Genomic DNA, 24,687 nt, shown 5'->3' with positions numbered 1-24,687 from the left:
GACATATTAAAAATAGTTCATTTTGAGTTCAACTACACCTGAAATGGCTAATAAGTGGAATTTGTGAACCACTGTTATATCCTACTTATTTTATTATTTTCCACAGGTATCTAAAATATGATGTATAAACTATGACACACATGTAAACGTAAACAGACTCTATAGAAAACAAAAAGACAATAAAACCAGCCAGACACAAAAGAATACATATTGTATGATTTCACTTATAGAAATTCTAAAGCAGGCAAAGCTAATCTAAGGGGACGGAGCAGATCAGTGGTTGCCTGGGGCCATGAGAAGGGAATTGACTGCAAAAGGGCACAACAGAACTATTTGGGGGTGAAGGAAATGTTCTATATCATGATTGTGGCATGGGTTTCATGGGAGTATAGATTTGTCAAAGCTCACTGAACTGTACACTTATGATGGGTGCATTTTATGGTACATAAGTTATACCTCAGTAAGGGTGATTTGTAAAACAGTCTCCATAATAAAGCAGCCCAGCAAGAGAATTCTTGTTGTTTATATTGAATCGCAGAAAAACTGAGAAGTCAGCCTATTTTCATGGAGAACAGAGTATAGCTAAGTATAATCTTCATTTAGGCCTCTACTTCTACTTGATTACTCATATTATCAAAACTGTAGGTTCAAATGCTCATCAACATATTATTTTTTTTTATCAGTGCAGACTAAAATAAGCTTTTACACTACAGCACTTGAATACACAAATGCACTGGGGTCCAAACAATTCCCCTTTAATTTAAAAGATGATTTGAGGGGTGCCTGGGTGGCTCAGTCGTTGGGCGTCTGCCTTCGGCTCAGGTCATGGTCCCAGGGTCCTGGGATCGGGCCCTGCATCGGGCTCCCTGCTCAGCCAGGAGGCTGCTTCTCCCTCTCCCACTCCCCCTGCTTGTGTTTCCTCTCTAGCTGTCTTTCTCTGTCAAATAAATAAAATCTTAAAAAAATAAAAATAAAAAATAAAAGATGATTTGATTCCTGAAAGCAGAATTTTTCTAATTGTGTATTTTTCTTTTTCGAAGAAGAGACCTACAGCATTCTGTTTCCACACTGGCTAAGCAGGAAAGTGAATTTATTGGCTGTTCTAGCTGACAATGTCAGGGGAATGCTGGCTTCAAGCACTGCTGGATCCAGTATTGAAACAAAGCCAGGAAGGGTCTATTTTTCTATGTCTCTTGGCTCTGCTTTTCTCTGTGTTGGTTTCACCCTCAGGTAGACCCTTCATTTAAGAAAGATGACCCCTTACAGCTCTAGGCTGGCATTCCACAAGCTCAGCAGCCACGGTGCCTCTTTGGCCGGTAGTTCTGGAAAGTCCTGGGGCTGTTTTTCCCTCAGCCCAGCTTGGGTCTTAAGCCCATCCCTGAACCAATCATTGTGGCCAGGGAAGAGAATATGCTAATATTCTTGGATCTGGGTTGCTGGGTACCACTTGAACAGCTTGGGTAAGGCTCCCCAAAGGAACTCCATCCTGTGGTTGGATCTCTTCGTGCACTTCCTATTTCCTCTTTGCCACTGTTTGAATCAAGGTAGCAAATATCTATTGCTTCTGTCTGCCCAGAATCTAGTCCCTTTTAATTTACATAAATAACTATGAATGAGACAAGTTCCTGATTACAGCAAGCTCCTGGATCCAGATGTGCCTGAAGTTAGAGCTGCTTCAGGACCATAAATTCCCCTTTCCCCTTAGGCCAACCTGAATGGTGGCTTTAGTTAGTTGCAACCATAAATTACTATCTTTCTTAAGCCAGTTTGAATGGGGGCCTTTAGTTAATGGATACAAAAGATGGATAATTTGCAAGGGGCAGAAACTCACTCAAGCTTACGTAGAGCTAAAAAAGCATTTGTTTTACTAGTTACTAAGGGAAAAATAATAATTTCATAGTTGAGAAAACATGATTGATGCCACCCTAACCAAACGATCAAAGTTAACATTACCAGTCATGGGACAAAATGGCATCACAGGCCCCCGGTATGAAATACTGAGGATATGACAGAATGTCAATGATATTCCGGAGTAAAATGCATAATATGAATCTAATAATGAGGAAGACAGATAGGAATTGAAGGATATTCTTTTTTTTTTTTTAAAGATTTTATTTATTTATTTGACAGAGAGAGAGACAGTGAGAGAGGGAACACAAGCAGGGGGAGTGGGAGAGGGAGAAGCAGGCTTCCCACAGAGCTGGGAGCCCGATGTGGGGCTCGATCCCAGGACCCTGGGATCATGACCTGAGCCGAAGGCAGCCGCTTAACCAACTGAGCCACCCAGGTGCCCCAAGAATTGAAGGATATTCTATAAAATAACTGGCCTGTAATCTTCATATATGCCAAGGTCATGCAACACAGAAGAAGATTGGGGAAAAAAAAAAGAACACTGAGGGGCACCTGGGTGGCTCAGTTGGTTAAGCATCTGCCTTCGGCTCAGGTCATGATCTCAGGGTCCTGGGATTGGGCTCCCTGTTCAGCAGGGACTCTGCTTCTCCCTCTCCCTCTCCTTTTGTGATCTCTCTCTCTCAAATAAATAAAAATCTTAAAAAGAAAAAAAGAACACTGAGGAATTGTTTCAGATTAAAGGAGACTAAAGAGACATCAGAACTGAGGGTAACACATAATTTCCATAAAGACTATTATGGGGCCAATTGGCAAAACTAAATAAGGATTGTAGATTAGATAACAATATTGTATCAATGTTAGTTCTATTATACTATGGTTGTGTGAAAGAATGCCTTATTCTTACGAAATGTACACTTACGCATTTAGGGTAAAAGGGTATGGTCTCTTCAGTTTACTCTCAAACAGCTGAGGGGAAAAAAGTGTATATACACACTGATAGAAAAGGATAAAACAAATGTGGTAAAACGTTGACTGCTGGGGAATGTGAGTGAGGTGTACTGGGATTCTTGGTACTATTCTTATATCTGAATCTATATATTTGTATATCTGAAATTAGGTCAAAATTTAAAAAATATATTGTAAAGGTGCATGACAATGTCACAGCAGTAAAAAGTAGGAAGTGCAGCTGGGTCTCATGGGTTGTATAAATCTATCCAGTTCTTTTCATCTTGCACTGGTACATTCATCCTTTGTCTGTATCCCTCAGCAGATTTCCTCCATTCTCTCCTTGTAGATATTTAGCTTCCCTCCTTGTCCATAATGATTGCTTGTTGAGGAATTGGCTGCCCCCGTTCTAAAGCACCATGAAGCCCAACACCACAAAGCTGCTTGACTCTGAAATGTAGTCCTTTATTCCAAATTTCAGACAGGTCAAATCTAATTGGCCCAAGTTGGATTAAGAAAAAGAAATCATAGGAGGAATAAAGAATATCGAGAACTGGATAAAAAAATGAAGATACTACCTATCAAAATCTGTTGAATACATCAAAAGAAGTGTTTTGGAGAAAATTTATATCCTTTAACACTTACGCTAGAAAAGAAGAAAGCTCCAGAGTCATGAACTAAGTGACTACCTTAAGAAACTAGAAAATGACACTTCTCCAAAGAAGACATACAGATGGCCAACACACGAAAAGATGCTCAACATCATTCATCATCAGGGAAATGCAAATCAAAACTACAATGAGGAATCACCTCACACTTGTCAGAATGGCTAAAATAAAAAACACAAGAAACAATAAGTGTTGGCAAGGATGTGGAAAGAAAGGAACCTTCTTGCACTGTTGGTGAGAATGCAAACTGGCGCAGCCACTGTGGAAAACAGTATGGCGGTTCCTCCGAAATTTAAAAATGGAACTACCCTATGATCCAGTAATTGCACTACTGGGTATTTACCCCCAAAATGCAAAAACACTAATTCAAAGGGATACATGCACCCCTATGTTTATTGCAGCGTTATTTACAATAGCCAAATTATGGAAGCAACCCAAATGTCCGTTGATAGATAGATGGATAAAGAAGATGTGGTATAAACACACAATGGAATATTATTCAGCCATAAAAAAGAATGAAATCTTCCATTTACAACAACATGGATGGAGCTAGAGAGTATAATGCTAAGCGAAATAAATCAGTTAGAGAAAGACAAATACCATATTATTTCTTTTTTTTAAATACCATATGATTTCACTTGTATGTGGAACGTAAGAAACAAAACAAATGAACAAAAAGGAAAAAAAAGAGAGTGACAAACCAAGAAACAGATTCTTAACTATAGAGAACAAACTGATGGTTACCAGAGGGGAGGTGGGGGTGGGGTATGGGTGAAATAGGCGAAGGGGATCAAGAGCACACTTACCATGGTGAGCACTGAGTAATGTACAGAATTGTTGAATCACTATATTGTACACCTGAAACTAATATAACATTATATGTTAACTATACTGGAATTAAAATTAAAAACTTAATAAAATTTAAAATAATAATAATGTTGGGAAAATTTTGTTTTGTTTTGGGGAAAAATTTTAAAAAAGAAAAAAAACTAGAAAATGAACTATAGAATAAACTCAAAGAAAATAGAGTATTTCTTCTACTTTTAAGAAAATTAAAATAGTGTTTGCTTCACAGCATATATACTAAAATTGGAACAATACAGAGAAGATAGCATGGCCCCCGTGCAAGGATGACACACAAATTGAAAAGTATTCCATATTTAAAAAAAAGAAAAAAATAAAAATAAGTTAATGAAAAAGTAAAATGGAGATTCTTTTTTTATTTTAAAAGATTTTATTTATTTATTTGAGAGAAAGAGTGAGCAAGAGAAAGAGCCCACAGGCAGAGGGAGAGGGGGAAGCCAGGCTCCCTTGCTGAGCAAGGAGCCCGATGTGGGGCTTGATCCCAGGCAAAACTAATTTGTGGCATTAGAAGTCAAGAGTGGTCTTCTTTAGGGCAGAGAGAAATAGGACTTGAATGTGATACAAGGAGAGCTTCCAGAGGGATTATAACGTTCTTTGACCAGGGTGCTAGTCACACAGGTGCTGTCACTTCCTGCAAATTTATCATACCGAACACTTGTAATATGGGCACATTTATGTGTGTTTTACACCGTTAAAATTTTACATTATATCTCATTAATAAACCTTTTAAACGCCTTTAAGGAAGGTTTCAATTTGTTTAGGGCACGGACGGAGGGACTAGCATTCCTGGTTCTTCCCCCGTAAAAGTCTGTAGCGCCCTCCAGTGTGACAACTAAAAACAATTGCGCAAGTTTCCAAAACTCCCACTAAGGGGCGGTACCGCCCCGTTTGAGAAGAACAAATCTAGCCCAGATTCTAAGTAAGTGGTTTGTATATTGGGATCTGGAGCTCAGGGGAGAGGTCTGTGCTGGAGATAAAAACTTGGTGGTGGTAATGGGAGTGTCCTTTGATGTTAAGTGGTCCCCGAGCCCCAATATTAAAGGCTGAGTAGGTGTGCAGGGCATTGAGACACAGAGAATCGCAAGAGTACTGGGGGGAGAGAGATTTTCCTAAAATTGTTGCTGGAGAATTGGTAAGGCAGGGAGTGATGGGAATTGAGGATGGTGAGATGGACCAGGATAAACCATGAAGATCATCTTACGGTGTTTGTACTTTATCCTACGAGTGGTCAGAAGGCAATAAATAGTTGAAATAAGGACAATAGACAAACAGCATTCATGAGCCGTCTCCACATGCCAATCCCTATTCTAAGTTCTTTTTATGTATTTTCTGCTGGAACCATTAGAACTCCTGAGTCCAATTGTTTTATCACCCAGTATCCATTCACCCTTTCCCATGCTGACTCTTGGGAAGCAGCAATACCTATTCCCTCACTTCAAGTAGGCTTTGTGCATTGGATGTAGTCCACTCTACTTGGGGCTCCCGAATGGCCACTCAGGTTCGGCCATTCTGAGTATCTAACTCTCCAACCCCAGTCATCAGGTGACCCAATCAAAACTGAGAGGACTCTGATCCCATAGCTGTTCTCCCACTTAGAACTATGTCTCTTTGCTAATATAAAAGCCCCTTTCCATCTCATCACAAAATGGGTCTCCACCCACAGGACCACATGGAACTTCATTCTAGAACCTTCCATGGCTACTATAGAGCAGCCCACTGTGTTCTCTCTGTTCTGCCAGGCACGCAAGATTCTCCACCTAGTCTCTCCCCCATCCAGACTCTCACTTTCTTTCTTTCTTTTTAAAAAAATAATTGAGAGAGAGAGAAGGAGTGGGGGGGGTGCAGAGGGAGAGAGAATCTTGAAGCAGACTCCCCGCTGAGCACAGAGCCCAACATGGGGCTCAATCCCAGGACCCCAAGATCATGACCCGAGCCAAAATCAAGAGTCAGCCACTCAACTGACTGAGCCACCCAGGCACCCCCAGACTGTCATTTTCAATTTAACTTTACCCCAGTCTTAGCTTTGCCCTTTGGATAGGTCAGAATCTTTTGTTGTTGTGGCAGACTGTATTTTTCAAAGATGGCCACAACAAGATTTGTTCCTCTTACAATGTGACTTGACACTATCCACTGAAAGATAGGATCTGTGCCTCCCCCCCACCTCACCCCGCCACACCTTGATCTGGGCAGGTTTATGACTATGGCAGAAATGACACTGTGTGACTTCCAAGAGTAGGTCATAAAAGGCAATACAACTTCTTCCTGGTTCCCTTAGGATGCTCACCCTAAGAACTCGACCACCATGCTGTAAAGAAGCCCAAGCATCTCTCCCTCTCTCTCTCTGAAATAATAAAGTCTTTAAAAAAATAAATAAAGGCACCTGGGTGGCTCAGTCGGTTAAGAGTCTGCCTTCGGCTCAGGTCGTGATCTCAGGGTCCTGGGATCGAGCCCTGCGTCGGAATCCCGGCTCAACAGGGAGTTTGCTTCTCCCTCTCCCTATCCCCACAAATTGTGCTCTCTCTCTCTGAAATAAATAAATAAAATCTAAAAAAAAAAAAAGACCAAGCATTCTGTGGAGAGGAACTGAGGCCCCCCAGCCCACCGCCTTGAGTGAGCCTCCAGCCAACAGCCAGTACCAAGTCGTCTTATATGTGAGTACAGCATCTAGAAAGTGCCTCTTCCCACCTCAAACTGAGCTGTCCCTGCTCATACTGCATGGAGCAGAAACAGGCTAGTGAGGCTGAGCCCTGTCCAGATTGCTAATTTGCAAGCAAAATAAATTACTGCTATTGTTTTAAACTACCAAGTTTAGGGGTAGTTTATTTTGCAGCAGTAGATAACTGGAGAATTGCTTCTGCTGACTCACTCCTGGTGGCTTATTTTCTTGTGTGCCTGGTGATGCCTTTGAGTGTCAACTTACTACTTGATCTTAGTTACTGGGAGTCTTACACACTTAAATTGGGGAAGTCTTCCTCCAGAGAGGATTTGCTTCTGGTTCTGCTGGTACTTAAAGGGCGTAATTAACCTGGGTCTACCCAGCCCCTCTCAGGGTCTTGGCTTAACTTGCAAGTACCAAGTCCAGACCCCCTATCTCTCCCACAGCCCAAGACTTAGTATTACAGTAGCAATGCTGTTCTCAGCAGCCACTCTCAGGGCAGCTCTACCTCTCAGCTGTTCCCTGCTCTCCCTCTGCCAGATCATTTTTTTGAGGGGGTGATTCTTGGGGACTCTATTACTCCTTGCAAGATCACAGTGACTCAAGAAGAGAGTCTTATCCACAATTTACTCGTACTGCCACAAGAAGGAATCTCTAAGTCCTGTGTCCAGCAAATGCCAAATAAATCCATTACATCATTCATTCATTCAACAAAAATTAAGTCCCATGCTAATCACTGGGGATAAATTAATGACATAAACAAATGTGGCCCCTGCCCTCATGACACTCACGGTCTGGTGAAGAGGGAGATAATTAACTAAGTATTTGCTCAAATAAGGATGAACATGTCAGGAACTACAAGTAAAGTGTGGAATGGTTAAAATTCCCTCACGGCAAGGGCTGCTCACGGTAGGCCTCATTGAAGGCGCACCTTAAATCCTGAGACCTGAGGACATGTGGGAGTTAAGGCAAATAAGGAGTTAGGCAAATAAGAAAGGGAAGAGTTGTTTGTTTGTTTAAAGATTTATTTGTTTGTTTTAGAGAGCGAGAGAGAGCATGAGTGGGGTGGGGGGAGGGGGGAGGAGCAGAGGGAGAGGGAGAGAGAGAATCTCCAGCAGACTCCACGCTGAGCGCAAAGCCTGATGTGGGGCCCAATCCCACGATCTCAAGATCATGACCTAAACCAAAATCAAGAGTCAGACACCCAACCGACTGAGCCACCCAGGCGCCCCTGTGTGTTAACTAGGCTCCACACCTAGCCTAGAGCCCAATGCGGGGCTTGAACTCACAACCCTGAGATCAAGACCTGAGCTGAGATCAAGAGTCAGATGCTTAACTGACTGAGCCCTCCAGGCACCCCAGAAAGGGGAGAGTTTTAAGGGAAAAGGAATAGCAAGTGCAAAGGCCCTGAACAGGAAGAAGCGTGGTGTGTTCAAGGGACAGCAAGGAGTAAAAGAGGGTGGGCTTGCGGGAGATATAAGAGCTAAGGCAGAGGAGTGTAGAGGCCAGACTGTGGGGGGCCAGCGTTCTCAGCTGGGATGCGAATTTAATCACCAGGGGAGCTGGTGACATTCCCAATGCCTGTGAACAATTAAATCAGACTCTGGGGGTAGAAGCCCAAACGTCAGGAATTTTAAAAGCTCACCAGATGCTGGAAACAACAGGTTAATGGATAAACAAGCTGAGATTTATCCACACAACGGAATGCTACAGCAGTCAAAAGGAGCAAGCTACTGATAAATGTAAAAACTTACATGATCTCAAAGACATCATGCTAAGTGAAAGAAGCCCATCTCAAAGATTACATACTGTGTGGCTGCATATATTTGACATTCTCAACAACACAAAACCACAGCGATGTTAGAAAAGATCACTGGTCAACGGGAGTTATGGGTGGGGAGGGGGTGTGGCTGCAAAAGGAGTGTTTTGGGAGGATGCAACTGTTCTTATCTTGATTGCCATGTGTGTGAAATGAATTTATACATGTGTTAACATTCATTGAACTGTACACTAAAAGAAAAAAGTTATGGGGCGCCTGGGTGGCTCAGTCGTTAAGTGTTTGCCTTTGGCTTGGGTCATGATCCCAGGGTCCTGGGATCGAGCCCCGCATCGGGCTCCCTGCTCTGCGGGAAGCCTGCTTCCCCCTTCCCCCTCTCCCTCTCCCCCTGCTTGTGTTCCCTCTCTCTCTGTGTCTCGGTCAAATAAATAAACGAAATATCTTTAAAAAAAAGAAAAAAAGTTATTTTTATGGTATGATAATTTAAAAAATAAAATTAAAATAATCTCCCCAGGTAATCTCAATGTGCAGCCAATGTTGAGACACTGGTGATGGCCCTGAAGACCATTTGAAGGAGTTTTTCATTCTCTTCAGAACCATGGGGAGCAAGAGAGGGGCATCCCTGGGATGGGAACCCCCAGGAGGATTCATACATTGAGGCTGGTCCAGGGAGACCACTCTTTGGTCTGAAGGCACCAGAGGGATGAGACATACTCCGGTCTGTTTCATGAATTCATTCAATCGTTATTCAGCACCTCAGTTGTGCTGCCTATACCTGGGAAACAAAGCAAGACAAAAATTAAACTACTCTTTCCTCCTACCAGGCAAGGAGAAAGGAGTATTTAGAGATTGCAAGGGGGAAATCTGGGAAGGGAGCCAGAAGCCGGTATTTCCGATCCCCACACTTGGCTAGAGTCTCCGTGCTTGATTCCCTGGAACCTGGGGTTCTCATGGAAAAGTTTTTGGGGGTCAGAGTGAGGAGACAGTGTCCCTCAGATGCCACATCTGATCAAAGTCTCTGTGACTGTCACCCTTAGGACTCGGGGTTTCCATGAGGATTTGGGGGTCTCCCATCACATCCATGTGGCGCCCTATTTATCTCTCCCCTCCTCTACTTCCACTCTGGCCCCACCTCATCCTTGTGCCCCTATCCCTGCCTTAGTCTCCTCCCTGGCTTCTAGACCCAGACCTTCTCTCTTATCTACTCTCCCACTGGGCAGCCAGGGGGATCTTCTTTATTATTTTTTTTTTTCAGGGGAATCGTCTTAAAGCCTAAATGTGAGTTTCTCTTCCACAGCTAGAATCTTCCACGGCTCCCTAGTGTGCCCAAGGTAAAATCAGCTCTTCATAATGAATATTTAAGGTCCCTCATAATCTAGTCCCAAAAGACAATTTTGTTTCTGGCTTCTCTCCTCTCCCTATTCTTCCCTGAACTCTAGTCCTCTTAATCCCCTAATGGCAGGTCTGGGAAGGCTTTGAACCTAGCCCCTCAACCTGTCTCCTACCCTCCTGGTCAAGGCTGCTCTGGCAGAGTTGTTGAGGACCCTGGGAGGCCCTAATAACATGGTGGCTAAGAGACCAGGCTTGGGGACTCTGGAGTCAACCTAAATGGTCAGCAGTAGGATGCTGCTCTGCTAAATTATGGCTCTTGACCAAAACACAGGATTTACAGTAAATACATAGGATAAAGGAACACATTAGATGACATCACATGAGTATAATCAGGCAAATACAGCACGTGGAGCATTCTATAAGACATCTGGCCTGGGCTTTTTCGGGAAGTCAATACTATTTTTTTTTTTAAAAATCATGGGGCGCCTGGGCGGCTCAGTCAGTTGAACCTCTGACTTGGTTTTGGCTCAGGTCATGATCTCAGGGTCATGAAATCCAGCCCTGTGTTGGGCTCTGCGCTCAGCAGGAAGTCTGCTTGAGATTCTCTCTCTCTCTCTCTGCCCCTCCCCCGCTCGCACTGTCTCAAATAAATAAATCTTTAAAAAAATATCATGAGGACTGTACCAAAAATATACCCAAAACACTAAAGAGACATAACAACCAAATGCGAAGCATGAACATGGATTGACTTTAGTTTAAAAAATAATAATAACAGCTATAAACACATTTTGGAGACAATTGGGGAAATCTGAACATGAATGTGATAGTAGATACTAAGGAATTATTGGTATTTTCTTAGATGTGAGAACGGTGGTGTGGGTATGTAGGAGGATGTTCTTTTTATTAAGATTTATTTTAGAGAGAGAGTGAGAGAGAGAGAATGAGCAGGGGAAGGGGCAGAGGGAGAGGGAGACAATCTCAAGGAGACTCCCTGCTGAGCAAGGAGCCCGACACGGGTCTCACCTCAAAACCCCAAGATCATGACCTGAGCCGAAATCAAAAGCCAGATGCTCAACCGACTGAGCCACCCATGCACTCCTGTTCTTACTCTTAAAACATGCATGCTGAGATGCCACAAGGTCTATAACTTACTTTCAAATGATATGGGACACATGTTTATATTAAGAGATAAGGAAAGAGGAGAGAAAAAGCAAAGATGGCAAGTTGCTGGATCTAGGTGGAAGGTGTGAAAGTGGTCTGTGGTCATTCTTTAAACTGTGTTTGCAAATTTTTATGCTAAGTGTCAGAGAAAATGAAATCATCAATGATGAGAGTCCATACAACAGAACAATCTGCAAACGTTAAAAATGAGACAGATCAGCGAACCATAGATAAAATTAACAAAGCCCAAATTGGCTGTTTGAAAAGATAAACGAGACTGATAAAATCCCTAGCTACATGAAAAGAAAAAAGAGAACAGAAATGACCAATATCAAGAGTGAAAAAGAGGTTATCTCTACAAATTCTGCAGTTAGATTTGACAATTTAGATGAAGTGACGATTCCTTGAAAAACACAAGGAATGAAAGCTTGTGAAATAGAACACAGGAAGAGCCCTATATTTATTAAAGAAATTGAATTCATTATTTAAAAAAACTTCCCATAAGATAAATAAACAAAATCTTAAAAAAAAAAAAAAAAGCAAGCAAACTTCCCACAAAGACAACTGGCCCAAATGGCTTTACTGGTGGATTCTATCAAAGATTAAAGAAGGGGGCACCTGGGTGGCTCAGTCGTTAAGCGTCTGCCTTCGGCTCGGGTCATGATCCCAGGGTCCTGGGATCGAGCCCCGCATTGGGCTCCCTGCTCAGTGGGAAGCCTGCTCTCCCTCTCCCACTCCCCTCTGCTTCCGTTCCTGCTCAAGCTATCTCTCTCTGTCAAATAAATAAATAAAATCTTAAAAAAAAAAAAAGATTAAAGGAAGAAACAACATAGAGCTTTTCAAATTTGAGACAGAACTATATGTGCTGAGATGGGAATGATCTTTCAAAATAGATTCAGTTAAAAAAAAATCAGTGTGCAAAGGAATGAATAGTAGCCTCTCATTACATAATAAATAAAGGAGATATATAGGTGCATTTTCTGTCTTTGCAAGGATAGCCCACTGCCTTACAGGGACCAAATTGAGGGGCTGAAATTCAGGAGTGGGAGAAAGACTGATTTTTCACTCTGTCCCCTTCTGTATTGTTTTAATTTTTAAACATGAACTGTGCATGGAATTAAAAATAAAAAACAGCTTAAAACTTCAGCTCAAGCTTTGCTGGATTTACAGTCTGACTCTAGTCACGTGTTCTGTGAATTGGGTACTGATGAAAGACTGCAGAAAGAGGCTGCATGGCTAAAATCTTGAGGGGACAAGGTCATTAAACCCACACTTAGCCACCCACTGGCTGTGTGATTTCAGGTAGGTAGCTCTACCTCTCTAAGCCTCTGCTTTTAACACCTGTGAATTAGGGGTTATACAGTAAAGGATTAATTTTGCCCAGTTCCTGGGAGGTAACCTCTTGGAATATCCTGCTTGGTAAGAGTGTTTTTGTTTACCTGGGACATGCAGTGTCAGCTTGACTCTGGAGGAGCTGGAGACTAATGTCAGTCACATGGGAGTACAGCTGTGACTATGTGACTGACCCCCCCATTGAAAGCCTGGACACCAAGGCTCATGTGAGGGCCCCTGACTGCAGTCCTCCGGGTCTGTCGTCATGCACTGGGGCTGGGAGCATGGAGTGCTGTTTGCTCAGTGGCCCTGGGAGAGAATGACTAGAAGCTTGTGCCTGGGGCCACCTGGAACCCATGGACCTCTTCCCTTTGCTATTTTTAATCCGTATCCTTTCCCTGGGATAAACCGTGACTGTGAGTAAAATAGCTCTTCTGAGTTCTGTGGGTCCTTCTAGTGAATTACTGAACCTGAGGTGGTTTTGGGGATCCCCAAACACAGGAGTGATGAACAGTGTATACCTCACCGGGGGCAGAGGCACCAGGGAGACTGTGCACACACAGTACCTAATGATCACAGCCGGTACTTACTGAGCGCATATTGTGGACCAGACTGTGTGAGCTCATGAACTCACCGGATCCTCAAAACAGCCCCATGAGACTGATACTATGATTCATGTCTCCTTTTTATTTTATTGTGAAATGTACTGTACATTCAGGCATATAAAATGTAGGTGTATGGCATTAAAAAAATACTTAGAGGGACACCCGGGTGGCTCAGTCGGTTAAGTGTCTGCCTTCAGCTCAGGTCATGATCCCAGGGTCCTGGGATCGAACCCCTGCATCAGGTTCCCTGCTCAGTGGGGAGCCTGCTTCTCCCTCTGCGCCTCCCCCCACTTGTGCTCTCTCTCTCTGTCTCAAATAAATAAATAAAATCTTAAAAAAAATACTTAGAATGTGAACAACTGTATCATCAGGTTAAGAAATAAGGACAGGGAAGCCCCCAGGAGCCCCTACCCAGTTACAGCCCCTCCCATCGCCCGAGGTAACCACCTCTGACTTTTGAGATAATCATTTCCTTTTTTGTCTTTTCTGTATGGGTCAGCCACCGTGTACATATTCCTAACACTACTGTTTCATTTTCCCTGCTTTCAAGTGTATTGAATGGAATAATGCAGCGTGTCCTGTTCAGTGTCTGCTTCTTTCACTCACTACTATGCACGTGAGATTTAACCATGGGGTTGGACACATAAGTAGTCTGTTCCGTTTTCATTGCCATATAGTATTCCATATAGTATGCCATTGTAGACCACAGTATATCTCTACCCGTTCTGCGGTTGATGGAAATTTGGGTGCTTTGTGGCTGTGACAAACAGTGCGGCTGTGAATGTTCCTCCCTCTACATGTTTCCCGACGGTCACGTCCCAGTTCTCTAAGATGTATGCTCAGCCTGGAACAGCTGGGTTACAGGTTATGTGCATTTTCAAATTGATTCAGTAACACTGCCATCTTTCCCATTTGAAAATGTAGTAATTGCAATAAGCGAGGTTAAGTAACTTTCCCAAGATCACAAAACCGAATGGCCTTGAACCCGGAGATCCTTGTTCCAGAGCCCATGCTTTCCCTTAACACGACAATTGTGAGCTCTTCTGCTGAGGGTTGTTGGGGGCTATTATTGGGGGTTTCCATTCCTGTCCCCATTATTATGAACTCTGTCCCCATCAGTTAATAATTAACTGCCCCCCAAGGAGCCTATGATCCTAAAAGATTTGCCTTGCCCTGGCTACTGCCTGGTTAATCAGTCACTGCCCCTGGCCGGGCAAGGGGCACTTGGTAGACCTCCTGCCTCCAAAGCCCCTTTACTTGCTCTAGAAGTGGCTAGGGATTCATGATGCTGCGGACCTGTCGTGTGCTCTGTTCCCAAGCTGGACCCTCCGCTGGGGGCTGGCAGCCCTTGAACTTTGATGGTGGGGCTTTTCACCTCAAAGGCACAGGAGAACTGACACGAGCTTTGTTGGTGCTGCGGCTGTGTGCCTGGCCCCCTCTGGTCACACATGGCCTGGCGGTGAGCAGGGACCCTGGGGACTGGCCTTGGGCATCCCCGGACTGGGCTCTGAGCCCTTGCTCTCTGTCACTCCAGCTCCAGGCCTGGTCTCAGCGACTCCTGGGCTCCTGGCTCTCAGGCGCACTTCTCCGAGCATCTATCTATGGGCAGTTTGTGGCTGGTGAGACAGCAGAGGAGGTGAAGGGCTGTGTCCAACAGCTCCAGACCCTAGGCCTTCGGCCCCTGCTGGCAGTACCCACTGAGGAGGAGCCAGACTCAGCTGTCAAGACTGGGTGAGTAGGGGCCAGGCCCAGGGAGGCTGGGAGGTTGGCAGGAAGGGGACTGGTGGGCTCCAGAAGCTAATGCCCGCTGGCTGGGCAGTGAGGCCTGGTATGAGCGGAACTTCAGTGCTATGCTTCGGTGTGTGGACCTGTCACGAGGCCTGCTGGAGACCCCTGGCCCGACTGGGAACATCCTTATGCAGCTGAAGGTGACGGCGCTGACCAGTGCTCGGCTCTGTGTAAGGGACGGGCAAGATGGGGGAGGGAGGGTATGGCTGCCTACCAGGTCCCCCTCACCACTCCACCCACCACCCCATTCCAGAAGGAGCTAACCTCATGGATCAGAAAACCAGGGGCTTCCTTGGAGCTGAGCCCCGAGAGGCTGGCTGAAGCCATGGACTCTGCGCGGGTAAGGGTCTCAGGCTGGTAGAGAATGGGTGGTCGGTGATGAAGTGGGAGGGAGCAGAGCTCTCTGTACTTGGATGTAGCAGGCACCTGCCTGTAAGCAGGATGTTCGAACTATGTAACTACTGCTACTCCCCAGGCTTGGAACAATCAGAAATAAAGGTGGCTCTAGCCCTGGGGTGTGCTGGAATGGATGGAATATATGGGTCATCTGGGGGTCCTAGGCGAGGGCCTGGGGGCTGGGAGTTCTCAGAAGACGTAGTGAGACAGTAGCTCTTTACCAACTCAAAAAGAGTAATCAGTATTTGGTCAATCAACTCAGCTCTGTTGTGTGCTGACTGGAAGTTATAATTAGGCCAGTGGGGTTTTGGTTTGGTCATTCATTCATTCACTCATTCATTTCTGTTTATTTCCATAAACTATTGCTACCCTCCCTGCCGTTGGCATCCCTAATACAAACACCTGGTTTTCCTTTTCCATCTCTGCCAGCTCATTCTCAATCCTTGTTAGGTTCTTCTCTGCCTGTCTCTTCAATATGGTGCTTCCCCAAGTCTAGGTCCTGGCTCCCACCTCCTCACTCCTTACTCCCCTCGATGGGGGCTTCTTAGCCACCCTGCAGCCTCAGTTTCCCCACTGGGTACTCATGAGGCCCATGTTTGTCTCCATCCCCAGCCTTTCGCCTGAGCCCCTGGACATCCTCCAGACCCCTCACACCTACCAGGTATCACCCTGGCTTCAGTGTCTCCCCAAACCTGCCCCCCTTCCTGTCCCCATCTCAGAGACAGCCCTCCCATCCCCTGTCTCAGTCCCTACCCCAGAGGGAGGTGAAGATTGAGTTAAATATTTGGTGAGGTACCCAAAATAGCACCAGGCACCAAGTAGGCCCTCTCTGAGGGTGGCCATCATACGTAGGGAGCCTCACCAGCTACTAACTCCTCAGAACTCTCCCAAGACTCTGCCCCCAGCCAGAGGGAGACAATTCTCTGACTGAGGACAAGATAACTGGGCAGGTACCCCAGCTCTTCCCTCCTGCTGGAGAGTTTTCTCCACTAAGCCGAGGGGGGATTGCCACAGCCTGATCCTGGGGCGTTCCATTAGCAGACCTAGGCCTGTGTCTCCATCTGGACTCTGTTGGATCTGGTAGAACTAAGTCCCACCTGTTCCTCCTTCTTGAACCCCCCAACTTCTTTGAACCCAGCTGGACTCCTTGAGTCGCCAGGCCCTCATATTCACCTTTGGAATGTCCATAACAAGAACATAAACATAAGTTAGGGGCAATTATTATTTCCACCGTGCTCCCCCAGGGGTGTACGAAATGATGACCAAGACAAACTCCCAGTCCTTGAGGCACTCACTTGCTAGTCAGGGAGGGGCAAGAGACACTCAATGACTAAAACCAAAGCCACTAAGTAAATAAGTATAAATAAGCATTGTAGAGACAAATAAGGCTGAGGAAGGAGAAGGGAAAGCCCCAAAAAGTGAGTTGCAAATGTGAACCAGGGAAAACCTCATTGAGAAGGTGACATTGAGAAAAACACCTGGAGAAGAGGTAAGAGTGAAGTAAGTGGACAGCGAGGGGAAAAGTGTTCCAGGCAGAAGGAATAGCCAGAGCAAAGGCCCTGAGGCAGAAAGGTACCAGGCATGCTGAAAGACTAGCAGGGAGGCCAGCATGGCTGGAGGACTGCGAGCTCGAGCTCGGGAGAGCTGAGCAGATGAGAGCAGAGGGGCCAGATGGGTGGAGCCTCGTGGGTTGCAATGAGGCTCTGGCCTTACATGAGGATATGGAGGTCCCAAGAGACCTAATACCAGATGACAATTCTGGCACATCCTATGAGCTGGCTACTCTTCTATGCACTTCCTATGTATTAATTCCTAGTCTCCTCATTCACTGAGCTTCAGTCTCCTCACTGGACAAGGAAGCTTGGAGTAACTGTCTACCGTGATCATTGTGAAGATTATATAAATAAGATAGCATATGAAGTCACTTATTATTATAATAACAACATATATCAGGGCACCTGGGTGGCTCAGTCGTTAAGCGTCTGCCTTCGGCTCAGGTCATGATCCCAGGGTCCTGGGATTGAGCCCCGCATCGGGCTCCCTGCTCTGCAGAAGGCCTGCCTCTCCCTCTCCCACTCCCCCTGCTTGTGTTCCCTCTCTCGCCGTGTCTCTCTCTGTCAAATAAATAAATAAAACCTTTAAAAAAATAATAACAACATATATCGAGTGCTTATCATGTGCTGGCTCCATCCCATTCTTATGTCCAGGCACGTCTTACAGGTCCACACAGCAACTCCATGAAGGAGATGCCATTATCTAATTCCTCTAATCGTTGAAAAAACAGACAAAAATTGAGGCCCAGAGAGGTTATATGACTTGTCCAAGGTCACACAGTAAGTGGTGGAGTCTGGATTCAAACCCAAATCCTGGGCTCTTAACCACTTTATTCACCTCAATAAATAGTATCTATGTGATACAGCTACGTTTCCTATTTCTAAAAATCTCTAAACTTTTCTCCCTTCTGGGTGGTGGGGGAGAGGAGACACAGGCCCCGGAAGGATCCGGTCACCTGAACCATTCTCGCCTCCCCTGCTGCTCCTCCAGGATCTCCAGGTCTCCCACCTCAATGCCGAGCAAAACCAGCATCTCCGGGCCTCTCTGAGCCGCTTGCACCGGGTAGTCAAGGTAACACCTGCCGTGGCCCGGCTCCACCACGTGTGCTGGGAACCCTGAGGCCTGACCGCGGCCCTTCTCACCCTCAGCATGCCCAAGCCCAGCACGTGAGGCTCCTGGTGGACGCTGAGTACACCTTCCTGAACCCAGCTCTCTCTCTGCTGGTGGATGCCCTGGCCATGCGCTGGAACGGCCCTGGGGAAGGCGGGCCCTGGGTGTGGAACACTTACCAGGCCTATCTGAAGGTGTGTGGTGAACTGTGGGGGACCGTGGGCTGGGGTCCTGGGGGCCCTGACCCGAAGCTGCCGGGGTGCCCCGCCAGGACACACACGAGCGGCTGAGGCGGGCCGCGGAGGCTGCTGACAGGGCTGGCCTGGCCTTCGGAGTCAAGTTGGTACGAGGGGCATATCTAGACAAGGAGAGAGAGGTGGCTCGGCACCATGGGACAGAAGACCCCACTCAGCCGGACTATGAGGCTACCAGTCAGAGGTAGGACTGGGCCAGACAGGCCTCGGAGATAAATAACATCTAACCTTTCATCCCGGCACACTGCCCATGACGCTAAGCATCCTGTGTATGTCCACATATCATTTCCTCTCCCTGGTCCAGGACATCGTCACTTCCTGCCTCCTCTTTGGGCTCCCTGCTCCCTCCTTTGTCCACCACCCCAATCTGTACCCCACAGGCAGCCAGAGGGAGCCTGTTAATATCTAAGTCAAATCCTGTCCCTCTTCAAAACCCTTCCTTCGCTCCCACTGCCCCTTAATAAATCCAAAATCCTTACAGCAGCCCCCCATCCCCACATAATCTGGTCTTCCGTCCACTCTGTTCCTCCACACAGTCCTCCTTGATGATCCCCAGGGCCTTTGCACTTCCTGTTCCCACTGCTTAGAACGTTCTCCCTCCAGACAGCTGCTTGGCTCAATCCCTCACCTCCTTGTTGGTACCTCCTCAGGGGACCTTCCTTGCCCTTCCTATCAAAAACTAGAACACCCACACTACTCTTTTCCTAAATTTACTCTTCCTCTTTAGCACTTACACAGCATCTGAGGTTCTATACACTTTCGTATTCAATTGCACACTGTCTGTCTCCCCCTCTAGAGCGTGGGCCCAGGAGGGCAGGGGTTTCTGATTTGTTCATTGTTGAGCATCCAGTGCTTAGAATTGTGCCTGCTATGAGGCAGGTGCTCAGTACAGATCTGCTGAACACATAAACAACCCCCAAGCAGTAGGTACTATCATCGTCACCCCCTGCCCAATTTCACAGAGAAAGGAACCCAGGCGCAGAGAGGTAGAACCACTTACCCAAGGTCACATAGTAAGTGAGTGGCACGGCCAAGTTCTGAACCCAGCAGACTGACTCCAGAACCTGCATTCTTACCCACCTCAAGTCACCCTGTGCTGGGAGCAGAATATGGGTGAGCTCCTTGGGCCCCCATCCCATGACCCTGGGAAGAAGGAAACTGTTCCTTTACCACATACTTTCTGATCACCTGATTTGGATCAGGACCTGGGCTGGACCCTGGTCCCACTCCCAACAAAAGGTGGTAACCAGACCCTGTCCCCATAGAGCTTAAAAATCTACCTCCAGGGGCACCTGGGTGGCTCAGTCGTTAAACATCTGCCTTCGGCTCAGGTCATGATCCCAGGGTCCTGGGATTGAGCCCCGCATCGGGCTCCCTGCTCAGCGGGAAGCCTGCTTCTCCCTCTCCCACTCCCCCTGCTTGTGTTCCTGCTCTCGCTCTCTGTCAAATAAATAAATAAAATCTTAAAAAAAAAAATCTACCTCCATTTCACACTGGATCCAGGAGAGGTTTGTAGAGCCACAGGGACTGACCCAAGCTCACAGGGCAATGGCCCACACCATAGCCAGAAGCTAGGCTTGCATCCAAGGCCCATGAGGGCTCCTACATATGTTTGTGCCCCACAGGCTTAATCACTGGCACCGTTATTATTATTTTTTATTACGATATAATTCACATACCATAAAATTCACCATTTCAAAGTGTACAATTCAGTGGATTTTAGTATATTCACAAGGCTGTGCAACCATCACCACTAATTCCAGAACATTCCATCACCCCCCAAAAGAAACCACGTCCATTAGCAGTCATTCCCCATTTGCCTCCCCTCAGGCCCTAGCAGGCTCTAATCTATTTTCTGTCCTATGGATTTGCCTCTTCTGGACATTTCATATCAACGGAGTCATATAATGTATGGCCTTTTGTGTCTGGCCTGTTTCACTTAGCATAATGTTCGCAGGGTTCAACCACGTTGTCAGATGAATCAGTACTTCAGTCCCTTACGTCTAAATAATATTCCACTGTATGGATGTACCACATCTTGTTTAGCCACTCATCAGCTGATGGATATTTGGATCGCTTCCACTTTTGGCTATTATGATTAGGGCTGCTATGAACATTCGTGTGCATATTCTTCTGTAAATATGCATTTTCAATTCTCTTGAAAGCTCAACTCTCTACGAGTGGAAATGCTGGGTTATATAGTAACTCCGTTTAACTTTTTGAGGAATTGTCAGATGATTTTCCAAAGCTGCTACACCATTTTGCATTCATACATTACACATTCTGAATAAATACTAAGTTTATGTGATTAAAAATCAAAATGAGGGGCATGTGGGTGGCTCAGTCAGTTGAGCATCTGACTCTTGGTTTCAGCTCAGGTCCTGACCTCAGGGTCATGGGATCGATCCCTGAGTTGGGCTCTGTGCTCAGAGCAGAGTCTGCTTGGGATTCTCTCTCTCCCTCTGCCCCTCCCTCTGCTTGTGTGCATGCTCTCTCTCTCTCTAAAAATGAATAAATAAATCTTTAAAAGAAAATCAAAATGATATGCAGTACCTGGATGGCTGTTGGTTAAGTGTCCAACTCTTACTTTCAGCTCAGGTCATGAACTCGGGGTCATGAGGTCGAGCTCTGCGTAGAGCTCTGTGCTGGGTGTAGAGCCTGCTTGGGATTCTCTCTCTCCCTCTGCCTCTCTCCCCCACTCGCTCGCTCTCTCTAAAAAAATAAAAAATAAAAATGATACGAAATAATACACTGACATATCTCACTTCCACCCAAATCCCCCTCTCATTTTGGAGTCTCCTTGCTCTCCACAGGTGACTACTTTTGTTAGTTTCTTACACATTTCCTAAGCTCCTTTATCCAAAAACAGGCGAACACAGAGATTTGTGTGTGTGTATGCGCAAAAGGCATCATGCCTATACACTGCTCCTCGCTTTTCCACTCAATTGCATATTTTAAAGGCAGAATAGTCTAATGATAATAAACCCAGGCTCTGGAGCATCAGACAGCCTAGGTTCAAATCCCAGCCCAGCCACTTTTAGCTGTGTGACCTGGGGACAAGCTTCAGTCTTCCCCTCTGTAAAATGGGGATAACCAGGACATCTACCTCATGGAGCTGACTTGAGTGAATGTATGTGGGTCAGGCAGAACCCTGGAAGAAAGAGAATTCCAAGCAAAGGGGTTTAACTAAAGGAAATGCAGTAAAATGCACTCTCTCTATAGAGTGTGGGCAAGGTTAGGGGAACCCCTGAGAGCATGAAGCTCTTACGACCACTGTTCCAGAGCTGAGGAAGGGGGGCCACCCTAAAGAAGGTGTCACCATGCACAAGACAGTCAGCATGGGCCAGAGAGGGGGCTGGGGGCGAAATACCCCAAGCTCCCTCTCCTCCCCTCTTCTGATCTCCTGCTCATTCCTCCATAGGTGATATAGGACATAAAAGTCAGCTTCCTGAGGGGCAGAGAAGGTCAGAGAACAGATCTGGGGGGCAATGGAGAATAACCAGTGAAGTCCTTAGGATGGCACCTGGCCGGCAGCAAGCTGGGAAAGCATTTGCCAGTCAGTTTACCTTTCCACATCAGTGCCCCAGAGTGTCCTCACCCTTCTTTAGTGCCTGGCGCTCCACTATCCTTTGTGTGCCGTCATTCATTTGAGCCAGGCCCCACCAACAGACAACTGCATTACTGCTCCTCATGTTCCGTGGCCAATGCTGCAGTGAATGACCTTGGTAAATGTCATCTCATGCACGGAATGTGGCCCTTTGCTGTGAGACGGCCATTGAGCCAGGGGCTTTATGACACCCTCATCTCACTCCATCCTCAACAGTGCTGTTAGGTGAACTTGAATCGTTAAAAGAGAGGAAACAGGCTCAGAGAAGGGCTATCCCTTGCGCCTGGTGCAGGTGAAATGGGGGTACTGTCTGACTCCAGAGTACTCGCCCTTAAGCACCCCACCTCCCAAGGACAGGAATCCCGAGTCCCTGGGGCCTGACCTTAATCACCAGGTGCCATAAGCTGAACAGAACATCTCCCTTAAGTTACAGCCGCTGTCTGGAGCTGATGCTGACCCAGGTGTCCCACCGTGGCCCCATGTGCCATCTCATGGTGGCTTCCCACAATGAGGAATCTGTTCGCCAGGCGACCAAGCGGTACGTAGCGGGATGAGAAATGGGTAGCCACAAGAAGGCCCCCTCCCTTCCTCTTCCTTGCTCACATGCCAGGGATAGGCAGAGGGTGGTGGATATGGAACGGGGGAGAGATGGTGAGGGGCCAGTAGGTTCACCGGGATTCAGGGGGGCCTATCCAAAATATTTACCCCCCGCTAAACCTGTAGGCCCTTAGGTCCCAGCTAAACAAGACATTGCTCCTTACTTGCTGGGGCACAGGGAGGTCTGAGGGTTCCAGGGAAGGAGCTGGGACTCACTGGGGAGTTTTCAGGGACCTGAGAGCAGTGTTTATTTATCGCTGAGTTTGGAAGTACTTCAAAATTTTAAATAACTGGAACAGCCATATGAGTGCATAATGGCTGACGGTCAGCTCTGGATCCAGCCACTGTCTGGACTGATGATGTGGCCTTTTCTATAGCATGTGGGAGCTGGGCATTCCTCTGGATGGACCCGTCTGTTTTGGACAACTTCTAGGGATGTGTGACCACGTCTCCTTGGCACTGGGTATGTGAATGGCTCATTCTCCCCATACTCCACCACCATGACCCACCCAGCCCTTGGCCTCATCCCCTCCCAGCCAAATCCCTCCTTCCACTCCCAACCAGTTCCTGCCCAGGCTCCCCTCCAGAGCCTGCAGCTGGCCCAGCCACCAGACTCTTCCAGATAGATCTGTTGCTCCCGTATCTGAAGGCCTTGCACACCTGTCTTTGAGCCTGCTGTCTGTTGCTTTTGCTGGTTCTTGATCATGGTGTCTTGTTTCATGCTTTGTTATCTTGACCGTGTTGCTTCCCGGGGTCCGAGACCAGAAGATTTATGTTTTCTTCTTCCAGGTACTAAGGGGTACAGAATTACTTTACCCTAAATTCAGAGCTTGAGGTTTCCTGAGGCATCTCCATGATGCAAATCTGAGCTACAAATATATGAGGCTAATCCATGGCCTCGATCTCTCAGAGATGGGTTTCTGTTTTCTTCTCTGCTCCACTTATGGTCAAGGCCACCATTCCCTGTGAGTTGGGGAAGGTGGGTGGGTGGACTTCTGGTTAACTCTGACACTGAGGGTGCAGCTTAATTTGAGGAAGTGCTCCATTACAACTCACCCTGGTCAGGCTCTGGGCCTCGATTCTGCATCCCCTCAACTCTGTGAGGTCATCAAATTTTGCCTTCAGGGTGGAAGTGCTTCCTTGCATCCTTCCCTCTTTGGGTTCTCACTTTCTCTTAATGCTTGGATTACTAAATTCCTTACTCTTTTGGCCATATTTTAATAACTTTAGGAAGATTTTTCTAAATGTTTACTGCAGGATTTTATGTTTTTTCAGTGGGAAATTTTGTCCAACTCACCTAGTCTGTCATGTCCTCAGACATGAAAGTCTCTGTTCCAGATGGGGCCTCTCCCCAAACATGAGTTCACACCCTGCCAACACTCTCCCCACAGGGCAGGCCGGCTATGCTGTGTATAAGTCCATCCCTTATGGTTCCCTGGAGGAGGTGATCCCCTACCTGATCCGGAGGGCCCAGGAGAACCGGAGCGTGCTGCAGGGTGCCCGCAGGGAACAGAAGCTGCTCAGCCAAGAACTTCGACGGAGAGTGCTGGGGCGGGGCCTGAGGGTACCCCATTAGCATCCCCAGGGGTCATGTGGTTAATAAAGATCCTGAGCTATGACCCAGGCTACCGCCCTGCACTGAAGCTCCTCCTTGGGGAAGGGCTAGTCTGCACCTCAGTGAGCCCAAGCTAGGGGCTCTGCAGCTCAAGAGAGACCACTAGCTGACCCTAGAGCATAGCAAGGGCATTGATCAAAGACTAATGATGTCTCCCCCAAACCCTGAGGCAGACTATCCTGCAATGGGCCTGGGATCAGCTCTACTCAGCCAGTCAATGACTCATGTGGGAGCTTTCTTCACTCCAGGGGATGCCCAGATGAACAGCAGACACTGAGGCACTGAAACCAGGAGCCTGGGAGGGACAGAGGGAAGAGGCAAATCACTTTTTCATTTAATAAGCATTTACTGAGGCTCCTTCTGAGCTATGCTCTGAGATGAACAATGCTGGGGACTCAACAGTGACAAAGACAACTGCAGGCCCTGCCTCACAGGGCTTAGTCCTGTAGGGGTAGACAGACCTATCTTCAGACAGTGACAGCCTGGTGGATCAAGGCGAGACACCTGGTGATCAAGAGGGCTTTCCAGGGAATTCATAAGGATAACCAAAGGAATACTGAGAAGAGCATTCAAAG

General features: G+C 46.6%; 1 protein-coding gene and 1 non-coding gene across 2 annotated transcripts; both read left to right on the top strand.

Moving 5' to 3' along the window:
- Positions 1 to 4,524: 4,524 nt before the first annotated feature.
- On the top strand, positions 4,525 to 4,628 carry LOC118520222 (U6 spliceosomal RNA). The gene has a single exon (XR_004909577.1). It is a non-coding gene; the product is annotated as a U6 spliceosomal RNA (small nuclear RNA).
- Positions 4,629 to 14,425: 9,797 nt separating this feature from the next.
- On the top strand, positions 14,426 to 24,258 carry PRODH2 (proline dehydrogenase 2). Its single transcript, XM_036067939.2, has 10 exons — positions 14,426 to 14,650; positions 14,726 to 14,922; positions 15,011 to 15,149; positions 15,233 to 15,319; positions 17,920 to 18,000; positions 18,078 to 18,233; positions 18,311 to 18,477; positions 22,328 to 22,438; positions 22,875 to 22,960; positions 23,889 to 24,258. The coding sequence occupies exons 1-10, from the start codon at positions 14,474 to 14,476 to the stop codon at positions 24,071 to 24,073; spliced, it is 1,386 nt and encodes a 461-aa protein (XP_035923832.1). The 5' UTR covers positions 14,426 to 14,473; the 3' UTR covers positions 24,074 to 24,258.
- Positions 24,259 to 24,687: the final 429 nt, after the last annotated feature.

The sequence above is a fragment of the Halichoerus grypus genome, chromosome 15, assembly GCF_964656455.1.
Source record: "Halichoerus grypus chromosome 15, mHalGry1.hap1.1, whole genome shotgun sequence".
NCBI classification, from domain to species: domain Eukaryota; kingdom Metazoa; phylum Chordata; class Mammalia; order Carnivora; family Phocidae; genus Halichoerus; species Halichoerus grypus.
The sequence above is the reverse complement of the archived record's forward strand: the minus strand, read 5'-3'. Positions and strand labels throughout refer to the sequence as shown.